Below are 15,465 nucleotides of genomic sequence, written 5' to 3'. Positions count from 1 at the left end.
AGGAGGAAAAAACTGCAAGCCAGACAAGGGAAGCTGAAAGATATGTTGGTGATTTATATATATTCAAATTAGCAGACTCTTGTGAAATTCATTCTAGAGCATTTAACTAACAAACTAACTGAAGAAACCCCTAATCCATTAGCAACTGCCTTTCAGGAACAGAGGCCAGAGAAGGACAAATACATATCTTTGAAAAAGAAAAAGGGAAGATGTGGGCAACTACTAACTACCAAGCCTAAATCAGACAACAGCAAGAATCATAGACAAAGCTATTAAATAAATAATGTATCAACATCTAATGGAATAGAAAGGCGATAAGAATGAGCTGACATGAATTTATCAAGAATGAATCACATTAAATTAGTCTAATTGCATTTTCAACTGGGAAACTTGCCTAGTGGATAAGAAAAAGAAGCAGATGCAAAATACTCCAGCTATAAGACTCTTTACTATCCTAGAAGATAGTTCAGTAAAAAAAAGAGAATTACAATCTACGTGAAAACACTGCAAGGTAGAAAAACATCTGGTGGGAAAAAACACACTTACTGAGTAGCTTTCAAGGGCTGGTTGTCAGATCTGAAATGGGATCGTGAAGAGGTCTGACAATATTTCCATTAATGATCTGGATGAAGAAATAGAGAGCACATTCATGACAGTGAATTTATTTACAGGCTGTGAGTGATTTAAAGCACTCTGGGGGATGGGATTCAACTCCCTTATCACCTTGACAAACCACCAGAAAGCATCAAGTGCTAGCAAGAAACAGTGAATGTTTCATTTGTGAAATAACTATGAAAAACAAACTCCTACAATGGTGACCAGGTACATTCAGCCAGTCCAAGTGTAGGACCCAGCAGAGCTGCAGAGTTTTACACTCCAGTTAGAGAACTGGGGGGCAAGGAGAGGTACAGAATACTGCAAAATCTATTTCAGATATAAGGAAGTATAGGCATAGTTCTAGGTAAAAGCGGAAACTTCACAACATTCTGAAGGAAAGACAAAGATGTAAGATTGAAGAGTGGATTTAGGCATTAATTATTGAACTCTCACATCTGATTGGTCTGTATCTCCAGAGAGTGAATAGATAACCCTTTCTGAAAACCAAAATTTTGTTTCTGTGTCTGTGCATAGCTTGGCTACAAGTCTCTGAAGGAAAAAAGCTTGAAAATGACACCCACATCCATCACAGTCAGGCAACAGTGAGGCTGCAAATCAGAGATGCTGACCAGAGCTGGTTTAGAGCTCCTCACAGGCAGATAGACCTATTTACTAGAAAAGTATTTCAAAAAAAGCTCTGTAACTAAAATACAAGTGTGAAAATTGTTCAGAATATAACTGTTGTGATCAACCTAAAACATTTGGGAGAGTGTGATTTGGGAAAACTAGTTTTGGGTATTTGGCACAATTTGAAAAAATGCCGAATCTCAAAATTAATTGCAAAACAAATCTTCTGTTCCTCATTCAGCTCACACTGACCTCACTATCTGTAAATTCTCCAGTGAATCAAGAACTTCCAGGGATAAAATTTCCTGAGAGAAGAAATAAATGTTTCTCACACAAATATCTCCCAGATCATGTCATACCTAGTTTTCATGTTGCATGGCAAAGAGTACTTGTCATCATTTCATACTTTAAAAATTCTTAGCAGTATTTGCTCCCACAAATGTATTTCAGAATTCTCTTCTACAGGAAAGAAAGCAAAAGAAAAAAAAAAAAGCAGCTACTCCTGATCATATCCAGTGAGACTCAGAGCTGTTCATTACACATGAGTGTTTAAGGGATAATACATGGGGTTTATTATGAAATAACTGTATTTCATGTTTCTGAGTACTTATTTGAGATGCTTTAAAATATTGTAATATCTTTTGAAAACTAGAAGGTCAATGAAATCATAGCTACATGTTTTTCAGTAACAGGTCTGAACTCCATCAATGAGGCTAAGGTTTTGCAAAGGTTAATCCATTTAATTACCACACAAAGGAGCAATCTTCCTGCTGCATGTTCCCACCATTTTCATTAAACCAGCCTCTTGCATTGATCTCCTTATGACCTAATTCAGCTCAATAAACTGGTAGAAAACTACAGTTAAAAAAAAAAAAAAAAGGTGGTGCAGGGGTAGTATTTTCAGTTTCCAGGAGAGCTCCTGAATTATCTCAGACAATCTGTAAACCTTAACAGTAATTTAAGTGCTGATGTCAATAACCTTGGTCTTCATTGACAGAAGACCACCTTCCTGATACATACTTCCAAATCACAATTCAGGCTGCATGGTTACATTAAAAAACTAAAATCAATCAACTTACTGCGAGACAGATTCTCAAGGGCTTTTCCAAGCTTTTTGCTCTCTTGAAGAATATGATTTAGTTCATCAAAATCATGGTTCTCCGGTTTTGTCTTCCAATCCCATTTAGGATGCTCTATTGACCTTGGCACTAAATATACACAGATATATAGATGAAGTTTAGATTTGGTAGTTCAGACTCCTACAGTAGAAAAAAATCTGCACAGTGAGTTTACAAGCCCAAGTATCTTGGGTGGAAATTAGTTAACTATCCCTTTATTTTAATTGTTGGAAATATTTTCTTTGGTCCATGTGAAGTAAAAACATCTGTGAACAAATGCATACCTGAATTACTCTTGCAACAAATTAATTGGTAAACAGGATAATTAGCATTCATAATTGAAAATAATAAAACTAATGTATAAAAAATGTATTTAAAATATTGTACATGGTGGTATCTAATTTACAACAAAAAAGAATTGTGTGGCCTAGGGATCAGTAAGAAAAAATGTTGAAAGAAAAATTAGTAACTTCTGACTTTGCAAGTAATTTATCAAGAAGAAAAAATATTTTAGATGCACCTTTTAAAACAACTTTTTTTCTTTTTCAAAAATCATAAAGTTCATAAAAAAACAGTGAAACAAAGAAAGTCCTTATCATTCATGTTGTACAGCCTCTAATCTTCATTGCACTACTTAAACAAACTCAACCTTTCGGAAACACAGACCTGAGCTTACAATCTGCTGCTCATTATCTATTCCCAAAGCCTTTAATTTTAAAATAACAGTATCTCAACTCTGCTGAGCTAAATTTACCTACAACAAAGAGGAGTGTCTGAGATATGTAGGACACACAATGAACAGAGCTTCTTTGAACAATGTGAACATTTGAACAATTTGTAGAAATGAAAACAAAAACAATGCCATTTCTGGAACTGCAGTTTAACATGTTCTTTTTGCCAGTGTTCAGAATTAAGTGAGCTGCTGTCTTTGCCAAGAAATGCAACAGTTGGGTTGTTTCCAAACACAGCATTACCATGCTGGTGTGAAGATGATGATGCATAGTCCACCTTTCCACCAGAAAGGACCAGTTGCAATTTTACCAATCATCATTTACTAGTTGCTGACCATTCACTTAAAAATAACTTCAAAGAAAAGCCTAAAATATCTTGGCCTGCTTCAAAATTTTTGTTTACTAATTTGACAGCTGTCAACTAATCTATGGTTATAAACATCATTTTCACTACATGCTAAGAAGGCAACTTACAGACTCCTATAGATTGTGCTAAAAAGGTGGTTTCATGATAATTTGGAACTTCAGACTGCATTTTTCATGGTATGGAGAAATCATGCTCAGACATCAAGTCTGGTAGCTATTACAAAATGTGCTAAATAACTTGGTATTGAAATTTGCCTTAATGCTGACTTTCCTCTGTGTGAATACATGATCTGCTCCACTTTGGATCAACTTCAACTTCCCCTTGTGGAGTTAAGTCAATAGTCACCTAAAGAAATGGGACAAAGTTATGCTGAAGTCCTTCCTTCACAAATAAAATGATTTTACCTCCTGTAGGCATAAACCAACTCATCTTCAAAATAGACATCTATGGAGAGTCTGACAACCCACAGTACATCCTGATCTGTAATACCCACTCAGGAACCCGGCTATTAATTAGGGAAGTTAATGTATTAGACTGCAATTACAGACATTCTCAAAGACAGAAGACAAAAGAGACATTTAAAAAGACCTACAGTGATAAGAATAGAAGGAAAGGGACATAAGAACTCTCAATAAGGACAAGAGAAGAGAGGAGCAAGTTGAAGTGTCAGAGTCTTGCTCTGCTCTGTGTCCAAAAAAGGCAAGTATTGTATTTCCTTCTAAGGACAACGTAAATAATGAGCTAGTGGTTCCCAGTAAATACATACAGACTTTAAGGTATTAGAGTACAAATAGTCTCTACTCAGATGAGCAGCTTGTAATTTTTTGTTGATACTTACAAATTTCAAACACTACTTTATAATTCACTGGTTTAAGAACTTCTAGATCAATTAAAAGTTACATAAATTCTTGTGTAACAAAAGTTGACTCCATTCAAAGACCTTAGCATATACAAATTAAACTTCAGCACTTCTCATCCTTTTTTTTTTTTGCTTATTTACAGAAAAAAAAAGTTCCAGGTAGTATTTTTTCAAAATTATTACTAACTGTAAATATAAATTTTTTAATAAACTAGAAAAGAAATTCTATAATGAGCTCTCTCTTTCTGAGTCCTTTTGCAGGCATCTTACCATCATCCTTCTGCGTGCCAACACTATATTCTACAGCAATCACTCATTAGCAGTATGACAGACTTTCTATGTTTATGCTGAACTTGTCACTCCAAAAAATTCTCACAGTACCCCCAGAATACCAACAGGCAACAATTTAATACAGCGAAACCACATAAAAAATTACCAAACCTCAGAGCTTCCAGGTTGCAGAAAATTTCCACAAGCTAGAATTTTATACCACATGTTTTGAAACAAAAAACATTTTTTCAAAATAAAAAAGAATTTTTGAGAAACCATATGCTTGTGAAGCAAAATTTATCATGGGACATAAGCTGGATAAGGATAAGCATGATAATTTATCATAGGACATAAGCTACTTGATAGCTGTGGAGTTTCCAGGATCAGCAGCTGCCAAGTATATGGACCTACTGACATGAGGAAAAAGAAAGTCTCAAGACTCTGGCTCTTGAAAAGTACGGACACTTGCTCAAGACAGTGACCTGGTTGCTCATTTCAGAGAAACGTCTCACAAACACAGGAAGCTTAGACTGCAGCTCACTAGATGAACAGTGAGAAATCAGTCAAAACCATGGTGGAAATTTGCTTTGCATGCTGGTGGACAATCAGCTGTGTTTTACTGAGCCATTTTGTACTTCAGTGAAAAGGTACCAAAATATATACACTGTCATGAATTATTTCTATGCTTCAATACAATTTGTTTCAACAATGATTTGGCTCATTCTGAGGAATCAAAACAGAGAAGTTAAACAGAATTAGAACTGACTGAAATTTTTATTACTTCTAGAGAAGAAGTAATAACTTACTTCTAGGTAAGTTCTTCCTACTTACCTAGTCTCTGAAATAATGAATGGATATTAAAGCAACATCTATTTAGTAGAACAGTGTGGCACATGTTTATTCTTTCAAGTTCATTTCCTTCTTGCTTACAGATTTTTTCAAAACATAAACCCTTCTCAGTTGTAGGATCAACAAGCACTGGTAATTTTTAAATGAATGCCTTTGTTGGAAGCATTCAGAACTGTACAAACACCATATAACCCTTAGGAATCTTCTCAAATACGTGATCCTCCTCTGTATGCACAAAGTCCATCACTAATCGTTTACACGCATGTGTCACTACACACTTAGCAAAACCCTTTCATTACACTCTGACTTCCTCCTTCTTCATTACACTCACTCATTCCACAAAATCAATCAGTAATTTCAAATCTCTTACCACATTACACACTTCAACCTCATCTTTGTTATTTGAGAGACTTATATATTATATAGCACTTCCTCTTGAAATTATTTGCCTATAATTCAGAAGATTTATTACATCTACACTGTAGGATTTGTAAGATGTAAAGTTTCCCTTTAGGGAGCTGAAATTTCACCATCTCATCTTAGGAGACTGGACAGACACACTTACCAGTGTTTCTGATTTTCTGGTGGTGTGTCCTCACCGTAAATGCACATTAGATTCATTTACAATTGTGTTATGAATTCTGCCACAAACCAGCATACCTTTATTTTCTACTGGATGATGGTACAAGATCAATACTGGTTTTATCTAACCATACAAGTCTTTTCAATGCATGGTCTGCAGACAGAATCAGAGCAATTGCTCATTAAACCCAACATTTCATTAAACCACTGTATGGCCATCTTACATCTCAAAGTACAAAAATATGTAACATATAATGTAAAATTACTGTATATCATATAATAATATATATCATATAATGTAAAATTACGCATGTATTTAAATCTTGCATTGAGGTTGGAGTTCTTTGATAATAAATCCAAACTTGGTTTACATAGTATCTGGATATTAAAAGGCTAAAAGGATGATGGTTACAGTTCTAGACTGACTGAGAGCAACTAGAAGCATGCAACACTGTACTTGCATACGGGATGTGGTGAGAATGCTGAACTGAAGCAGCATGAAAGGATGATCTGTAATCTGATATAATATGGAGGTAGTGAAGAGATCAACCTACTTTGCCTAAAAGTAGCTTGCTAGGAAACAAAAAGTCTTTTTTACAAACTAGTTTGAAACTTCCAAATGTGTTTTTCTTCAGATACAGAACGTGATCATTTAAACATTTCATTTATATATTGACAAACACCCCTAGCTCCAAGCTTCTTCCTTGCCAGACAACAGCAGCAGCTTCTGGTTAATTCTGGTTTTGCACACATCAAACAAGTGGTCAGATAGCTTAGATATTAACAACTGTTTGTGTGTTTCAGGTGCACTTGAGATCATAACAGGCAGGAGGGAGTGGAGGTATCTTTCCAGTAAAAAAGTTGAAAGCATAGGGAAGAGACATTTGTGCAGCAATAATATGCACACTGCAATCGACATCACTCTGCTGAAGGAAAAAAAATATTTTCCAATTAAATAAATCAAATATCCTCATGTTCCCAAACATTCCTATGAAAGGACAGCTCTGAATAAATGCACAAGTTTGTGATCATTTCAACCAGACAGTCACAAGACAAAAACCCTGAAACAGAACATAATAGAATTGATGGACTCTATTAAATTTTGGGTCTGTTTTGGCACTCTGGGGGTGTGCTTTTTAGATTCTTGGGTGTGGGGATTTGTTCTTTTTTTTTAAAAACAAATCTGAGAGTAAATCTTTAGTTCTCCACAGGTCCAAAACTTTCTGTTTCTCGGATGAGTCCTTACTACCTCTTTGGAGATGCTTTGTGAAAAAAAGTACAAGAGGTAGAAGCTGAAGACACAAAACAAATGGAATATGGTGTGCACGTTAGGCCAGAATTCCTTCTAAACACACTTGTTTGCTGACCTGTGTAGTTGAAGGGGTACATGGTACCTGCTGATATTGGCATAAACCAGAAAGAAAGGTCAAAAGCATATTTAGAATAATAATCTATATATATACATTAATGTAAGAATATTGATCCATTTGGCAGAAAATAAGAAAAGCAAGATATGGCAAAAAGGCACATGTCTGAAACCAATCTCTGCAATAGCAACTAAAAGAAAAAGTAGTTCAAATCTACAAACTATTTTCAAAAAGTTGCAGACACAACTAATTGCAGGTGTAAGTAATGAAAACAATAGGATTAATTAAGCTTTAAAAAAATCAGTGTTATGGAAAAAACTGAAATGCATAAACAGCAAAGCATGGAAGGAGAGGATAATCAGACTGGAAAGTATCTCTGGAAGCCTTCTAGCCCAACCTGGTGCCTTAGACTGGTCCATTGAGGGCAGGTTTATCAGAATATTCAGTTCAGTTTTAAACAGACCCCATGATGGTGATTACAAAGCCTCTCTGGACAACCTGTTCCTGTATTTGACTATCCATGCATTATAATTTTTGTTTCCTCTTGTCCTTTCACTAAACACTCTTGAGAAGACAAATCTGACTATGCCTTCTCATCCACCCTCCAGCATACTAGCTGATGGTAACAATGACATCTCCCCTGAGCTTTCATTTCTTCAGTATGACCAAACCAATCTCTTTCAGGTCCATCACATGCTCCAATCTTGTCATCATCTTGTTGAAGCTCCACAGGACTTGCTCCAGTACATCACTGTTTCTCGCAATGGACTCCAGATGCCACCTCAAAAACAAACACTGCTGGCTCTACTCTTGCTACTGCAGCCTGGCACGCAGGTCACCTTCAGCACTGCATGAGCACACAGCAACAGCTGGTTTGTATTCCGAGTCCTTGTCCATCAGCATCCCACATCTTTTTCTGCAAAACTACTTTGTAGGCACACACATACCAGTTTACACTATTGCTCAGGCTGATACTATCCAAGATGTAGGACTTTGAATTTGCCTGTGTCGAACTTCAAGAAGTTCCGCTCAGCCCATTCCTTGGTCCTATCCCTCTGAATAGCCCTCGTACTCCCCAGAATACCAACCACTTCCCACAACTTGGTCTAACCACAAACCTAAGAGAAATTCCCATCATCCAAGGCATTAGGAAATTCTTTTAAATGCCATCAATCTCAGTACCAGTCCCTTGAGCATGCCATTAAAGACAGACTGTCCAATTGGACTTTGGAGGAAGGAAGGAACACAATATGATGACAGGAACAGCTCACAATACCTTCTGGCTAGTCACAATCCCTTGAATCCACCAGCTTTCCATGCATCATCTTATCCACTTATTGAGTCCGTATCTTATCAACTGAGTTATAAGGATACTGGAAGCTGACAAGGGTTTTGCTAAAGTCATGGTATGAAATATTCATCACTCTTTCTTTGGTTACAGGGCCAGTTATTTCACCAAAGAGGGTAACTGTGTTGATCTGATCAGACATATATGGTCTCATAAATCCATGCTTGATGTTCCAAATCACATTTTCTTCCTTGTGACTAGGAACACCTTTCAGGAAAGTTTGCTCAATAATCCTTGCAGAGGGTGAGGTTTGCCCTTCCACAAAATCAATGAGATATTTCCATTTTCCTAATAATCAGGAACATCCACAATAACTATGACCTTTCAAAGATGACAGAATGGCCTTGGAATGATATTAGTCTCCTCTTTCAGCATGCTTAGAATCAATCCCATGTAGTGCCAAGTATTTATGAATGTCAGTTGCATTAAGCACACCCTAATTCTACCTCCTTTGTAGGCAAAGCTGCACTCCCACACACTGTTTCTAGACTTGGGTAGCTTGAGAGTAAGTCTTACCAACTGAAGAGTATTAGTAAGTTTCCTTCAGTCCACAAAGACAGATCCTTGACCCCAGTTTTATGCTTTATGGATGTACAAAATATTTCTTTGCATGACATGAGACCTGATAGTTTAGAATGCCCAGCCTCCTCTTTGTCCCTCTAACGGGATAACCTAAGGACTAACAAGCACAAAGCTTGCAGTAGGCACATGTTTGAGGGGAGTGACACCATGTCACCCCCTTATCTGGGATAAAGGCAGAGAACTCGAGATCTTTAGGAGATGGCATGAAAGTTACTTGCTGCATACCAGAGAGTCTGAAAAGCAAGCACAGGGCAGAAGGAAGGAACGTAGTATGATGACAGGAACAGCTCACAATACCTTTTGGCCAGTATCTAACAGTGGATCTCCACAAATTGCTGTTTTCTAACAAATCTGTTAGATAAGACAGACTGAGTGACTATAAATATTTATTGGAATGTCTCTTATTTATTCTTGAAAATAAGTTAAAATACACATGCTTCTTTTGAACAGACTTAAAAATCCATGTGCCCATTGAGAGGCACAATGGAATTGATGATCAGATCTGAGTGTTTTTGAAGCAGGCAATGGGCTTCATGAAGAAGAAAAACAGACAAATGCTGAATTTCCTGACAAAATCCTGTACAATGGGACACAGCTACCTGTAACAGCTCTTTTTACTTGTTGCAGGTATTTATTCTCAGTAAAAAATGTTTCATAATCATACAAGATTATTAATCACTCAAAAGCACAGTATTTCTATTGTATAAATTTATCATTATTTACTTTACCCATTGCTGTGTAGTGTTTTGACTTAGTGAGGTCACTGGGCAATTTTCCTGGACTCCTAAGTCTAGACTTTCCCATATTGCTTTTAGAGGAAAGACAGAAAATTTTTCTATTGCACCATACTATATCTATGTTCTCATCTGGTACAGCCAGTCATACTCAGCACTATAAAGATTTGGCTATTATAAAAACATCAAAAAGCTACAAGAGTCAACAGAAGAAAATCTAATTTTTCAATTTATTTTGGAGAAAAAAATCTTATATAAACAATTCCCTGGTTGTGTAACTATATTTATATAGGTATGCATATTGCAAAAATATATATATTTGTGAAGAAACCGCAACATTAAGAATCAAGTTAGAATTTAGATTTCTTCAATAGCCAGTACACAGGAAGCATATTTCATTAAGACCTGTTGTCTTCATTTTCACTAGTTTTTTACAGGTAGTTGACAATATTTTCTTCAGCTGCTCTATTTTTACCTTTTCTTTCAGTGTACATTTAGATTCCTTCAGCAACTGTCAGAACAGTACACCTGTTCTGCTGACACTACTCCCATACCTTGAACAGTATCTGTTCATAACTCACAGTTTTGAATTCCCTGACACACAGAAAAAAAATCTATTAGGACCAATATCAACAGAACAGATTTTACACATGCAAAATGGCAATGCAAACTAAAACATCAAATCATAATCAGTATCCAAACATAAAATATCACATGACACCCAGATGTTAGTCTGGTTTTCAATCAAGCTATTCAGAGTTCTTTTATATATACAGATGAAAACACAGGGCATTATGAAATATTTATAATTCAAGTGAGATTAAGTCAAGAATCAAACTCTTCCTCTTCTAACATATATATATAGGCATTTCACCTGCTTACAGTTTGCTTTCCATTTTAAACCTTATTCAAATGAAAAAGATCGTATAGGTTGAAAAGTATGCACAAATTATTAATGTAGTGAAGCTTTCTTACATGACTTGGACTCCGGTGATGGTGGAGAAATGTTGGACACAGCAAGGTCGCTCTTTGACTTTTTAGGCTTTTTTGCATTTACCTGCTTATCATAATTTCTAAAATCTCTTCTTGTTCCTTTATTTTCTGTTAAAAGAATCAAATTAGATAATCATAACATTTGTAGGGTAATTTTTCAAAGACTTAACAAACAATTAACAAAAAATTCCCCAAGGTATATCAAGCCAAATTAAAGACAGGTCTTTTCTCCTCCTATTTCGGATTGTTTTTATATTTATTATATTTATTCCACTTTTAAAATATCAAAACTTAGAAATTAGTATATTTTTCATTAAAAAGGTTTATTTTTTGTTATGAAAAATACTTAATGTCAATTTTATGTACATGTTTTACTGCCTATGTTAAAACTGTGTATTTGATATAAATGGTTGATTTGTCAGTAAATTAACACTTTGGCTAACGGGAACTATTTAAACTCTATAGTCTGAAACAGATCATTAGCCAATTTTTAAACACAAACTAATATTGTAATAGTAGCTTGTACCGGAATACAAAAACCAAGACTTCTACTTTACAATCAGAGCGGATACTACTTCAGAATATTATTTTAATGCTTCTGAAGATTTTACAATCATAAATTATTCACACTGGAGTTTATAAAGTAGCATAGCAGCTCCTCATTAAGGGTGGGGATGATAGGTATATAAAAACATGTATTATTAAAGAAAATATCTCAATAGTGTTTAATCTCAAGTACAAATACACCATGGGAGGGAAAAAGAAAACAAAGAAAGAGGACAGCAAGGGAACCTCTCTCACTGAGACTGGGATGTTTCCATTCTGTAACTCTGATGCATATTCACATGATACATACCTAGGCTGTGCTGACAGACAGCAATGTATATTAAATTCAGTATCTGCTAGATAAACAGGATTTATTCTGCATGCTCAAAACCATAAAGCAGTACCTGTTCAGTAGGTACATGTGCATCCAGGAAATCATGGACACAAGTGTGGGGAGGTTATACTGGAGACCAGCCCTTTCCAGCACACAGAACATACCTGATGTTTCACTCTCTGCCCAGAGCGCAGCAGAGCCAGACAATGTTCTCTGAAGCTGACCACGGTTTCCCTGCTTGGACTGAAGATGATCAATTAGAAATGGGATTGGCTGGTCAGGTGTCTCCGTTATCAGCTTGGTCATCAACTCCTTTAGGAAATTAAGCCAAAACAAAAAATCAGTGAGATATTGCACCCAAACTAATCTTGTATTTGCCAAAAGAAAATAAGCATTTATAAAGGAAAGGTTTGTTTTCAAATTTGAAGACAACAGTTGGAACACCCACCTCCTCAAACTACTGCTATTTTGGTCCTATGAAGTGCTCATATCTGAAGTGTTCTCAGCCTATGCAGTCTCTTATCCACTGGAACACAGGTTAAAAAAGCCAATCCCTGCTACCTGTTCAAATTTATCCCAAACAGCAATGCTGTCCATTTAACCACTCAGAACCAGGACCTCTTCAGAGCTGCAAGTAGTTCTTCTCTGACCAATACGTCTAAGCTGCTTCTCATTAGAAATTGGAGATTCAGGAAAGTTTGTGAATTTTCATCTCATCCAAATACAGAACAACTGTCTGGTTCAAATATGCATTCATATCTGGGAACTCCAAGGTCTGATCAAACAAATAGATGATTTTTAAAGCAAATCCTCAAAAACAATATAATATAGAAATAAAGAAATATTTTATTACATTTTTGCAGATATGGATATAAAGCCAACGTCAACAGGAAAGCATCTTCTATGCCATGCATTGGTGCTATCCAACTGCTGCTCTGCACCTTGGCTGTGCAGGGCTGCAGAAAAAGAAACACTCTCCATTATTGCTGCTGGGGTTCTTTCTGGCTTCCTAGGCATAAAACACATTAGGAATCCAGAAAGAAGCTGTGGCTGTGCTGTACGCATGTGCTCTGAGAGGAAATGAACGACTCAGGGCAGGTGATGTGACCCTGAAACCCATTTAGTTCTACAGGAGATCTGTGGCCGCTGCTGCAAAATGGAAAAGCTCCACAGAAGTACAAAATTACAGGAATGTACAACAAAATGAGAACAAAATAAAAATAAACAACCCAAAACAACTAAGTTATTCAGAGCACGTATTCCCTCTTCACCTATTCCCAAGTATAAACCTTAACACAACTTACATGCGCTTAATTCTAGCACTACTTCATCTTTTCCACACACTTTAATGTAATAAATTTTTTTTCAAATGTCAGTAGTTACTTAGCATTACCATCAATTAAGTGTGTTGGGAAAAGGTACTTCAGAGGAAGTACACCAAATAGCAGCAAACATGAATGACTGCACACAGGATTACTAAGGCATAGCAAGTTCTCTTTGTCCACAAAAAGGAGAAAATATGCCCCATCTGCCCACATTTCTTGTTAAGACACAATCTTCTGTGATGCCATTTTTGATACTTATCCTCGGTGAAATGAAAAACCCTGGCTGTCTCTGGTTTTGAACTGGAACTAAACAGGAAGAAATTAAGCTACTTACTAATCTTAGAATTGTTGGAGCTATGGAGTGTAACTTCATCTGGACTGCCTCTTACCAAGGTAGGAGAAACTCTCCGATATACATCATACAAGAAAAATTCTGGAATTGCAGTAATTCATATTTTAGTTGCTTGGCAACACTAACAGCAAACCTTTATTCTTTCCCCTGCCAAAATGCAGAATTAGTGACAATGGGAAGATGTAATCTAGTGCTTGTAATGGACCACAATAGCTGTAGTAATTCCACTGGAGAGGATTCTATTACCAAAGGAAAAGTGCCAATCTGTTACAGCTGACTTGTAATTTTAATAATTTCTCAGAATCATGGTTTGAAAATTATTTTTGTCTTAGATTAATTGCAATATTAACATAGTACTGAAAAAGGTAATACAGAAAAATGAAAAATTTTAGAATGCTTACATACCAATATACAACAAATGCTATTAGATTGCTGCCATAACTGATCTGCTTGTAGCAGGAAGAAATGGTCTTTAAGTAACAGAAATGCATCTAATAAAATAAAACTGAATACAGGATTCCTTATCTCTACGAGATGTAGCAAAAAACCCAAGGTGATGTGAAACTAGATTCTATTAAAAAGGACCACTTTTTGTACCTATTGTTATATTGATAATAAGACCCAAGTCATATAGAGATCTGTGCTGTCCAAGAGAATAATCAGTCCTATTCTGAGACAGCAGTTAGAAAATTATAAAGAAAAGACCTACTTATTTGTGTAATAAGCCTCAAACTGATTTGCCTCAAGCACTCTCAGAAATGTCATTAAAAGTAAATGCAACTTAAAATGAACACAAAGGCAACTCAGGTTATAAAATCTGCCATTTAAGGAAGACAAAACTCTTTACTACAAGTATTCCACTGCAAAAGGGGAGAAAAGAAACTGTTAGGAATCTACTTCTTAAGCTGCTTCAAGAAAGGTTTGGAAGTGGTCTCCAATTTACCACTTTACATGGAGTTCCTGGAAAGTTCCTGAACTCTGGACAAAGTGCAAGGAACACCTCCACTCCAAGAACAATAGCTTCAGACATATACTCTGTGGAAATTCACATTCACATGCTCAAGGTGTTATCTCTCTTCCGTATCCTTCTGCCTCACACACTGCCAGACATCCCAGAAATAGGATCACAGCTCCATGACCCTCACTGCCTCTGCCCTTCTACCAGTTTCTGCCAAGGGAGACAATTACCAGTTTCATCCAGTTTTTATCAATTTCATCAAGGGACACAACTCCATCTGCTCACCTCTCAACCTGTCCTCTTCAAGCTCACATTTCCTTTGAGATTTTTTTCATCCCCAGCAAATTGGCAATTACATGGAAATATGCTCACTGCCTGCATTCAGTTGCTTGGCTATGCCATGAGGTGGGAGGTTGGAGGGGCAACAAAAACAAGAATAAAGCCAAACCCAAGCAACCCAACAAGAAAAAAGTGCAAAGCTTCACCAACATTAACTGTACATAGTGCTCACCTAATTTTTAAGTAAAAACACATACTTCTGTGGAGGTGAAAAGATATTACATATTAGGAATGTCAACTAAAGCACCATTCTAGTTAAGTTAGCAAAGCTAACTTAAACTTCTGATTAAATGATCAAAAGCTTATTTAATGACCTCATCTGTTGCTCGGGTGACATCTTAATAGACAGTAGGAATAACATACTACATGGTACTCTAAATATACTTTCACATGTTTGAAATGTCTCTAAAAAAGGAATGTATTAAATAAGAAAAAACTAAGGCATCCAAGGTACAAAAATAATATTCCTTTTTGGTTAACAACAGTCTGATCTGACTCACAATGTGCTAAGTAGGCAAGGTTTCACAAGAAAAAGAAAAGGGAAAAGACCAACTAGTCTCACTGAAGACGCCTCTGCATTAAAAGCA

General features: G+C 36.2%; 1 protein-coding gene across 1 annotated transcript in view; it reads right to left on the bottom strand.

Annotated features, from left to right (window-relative positions):
* The window catches only part of C1H8orf34 (chromosome 1 C8orf34 homolog), a 136,430-nt gene that overhangs the window by 104,170 nt on the left and 16,795 nt on the right, over positions 1 to 15,465 (bottom strand). Inside the window, exons 2-4 of the mRNA XM_058814885.1 lie at positions 12,069 to 12,216; positions 11,007 to 11,132; positions 2,304 to 2,432 (exon numbers count right to left, since the gene is read on the bottom strand). Of these exons, the coding sequence (XP_058670868.1) occupies positions 2,304 to 2,432; positions 11,007 to 11,132; positions 12,069 to 12,216 (403 nt within the window). The remainder of the gene's footprint in view (positions 1 to 2,303; positions 2,433 to 11,006; positions 11,133 to 12,068; positions 12,217 to 15,465) is intronic.

The sequence above is a fragment of the Ammospiza caudacuta genome, chromosome 1, assembly GCF_027887145.1.
Source record: "Ammospiza caudacuta isolate bAmmCau1 chromosome 1, bAmmCau1.pri, whole genome shotgun sequence".
Lineage (NCBI taxonomy): Eukaryota > Metazoa > Chordata > Aves > Passeriformes > Passerellidae > Ammospiza > Ammospiza caudacuta.
The sequence above is the reverse complement of the archived record's forward strand: the minus strand, read 5'-3'. Positions and strand labels throughout refer to the sequence as shown.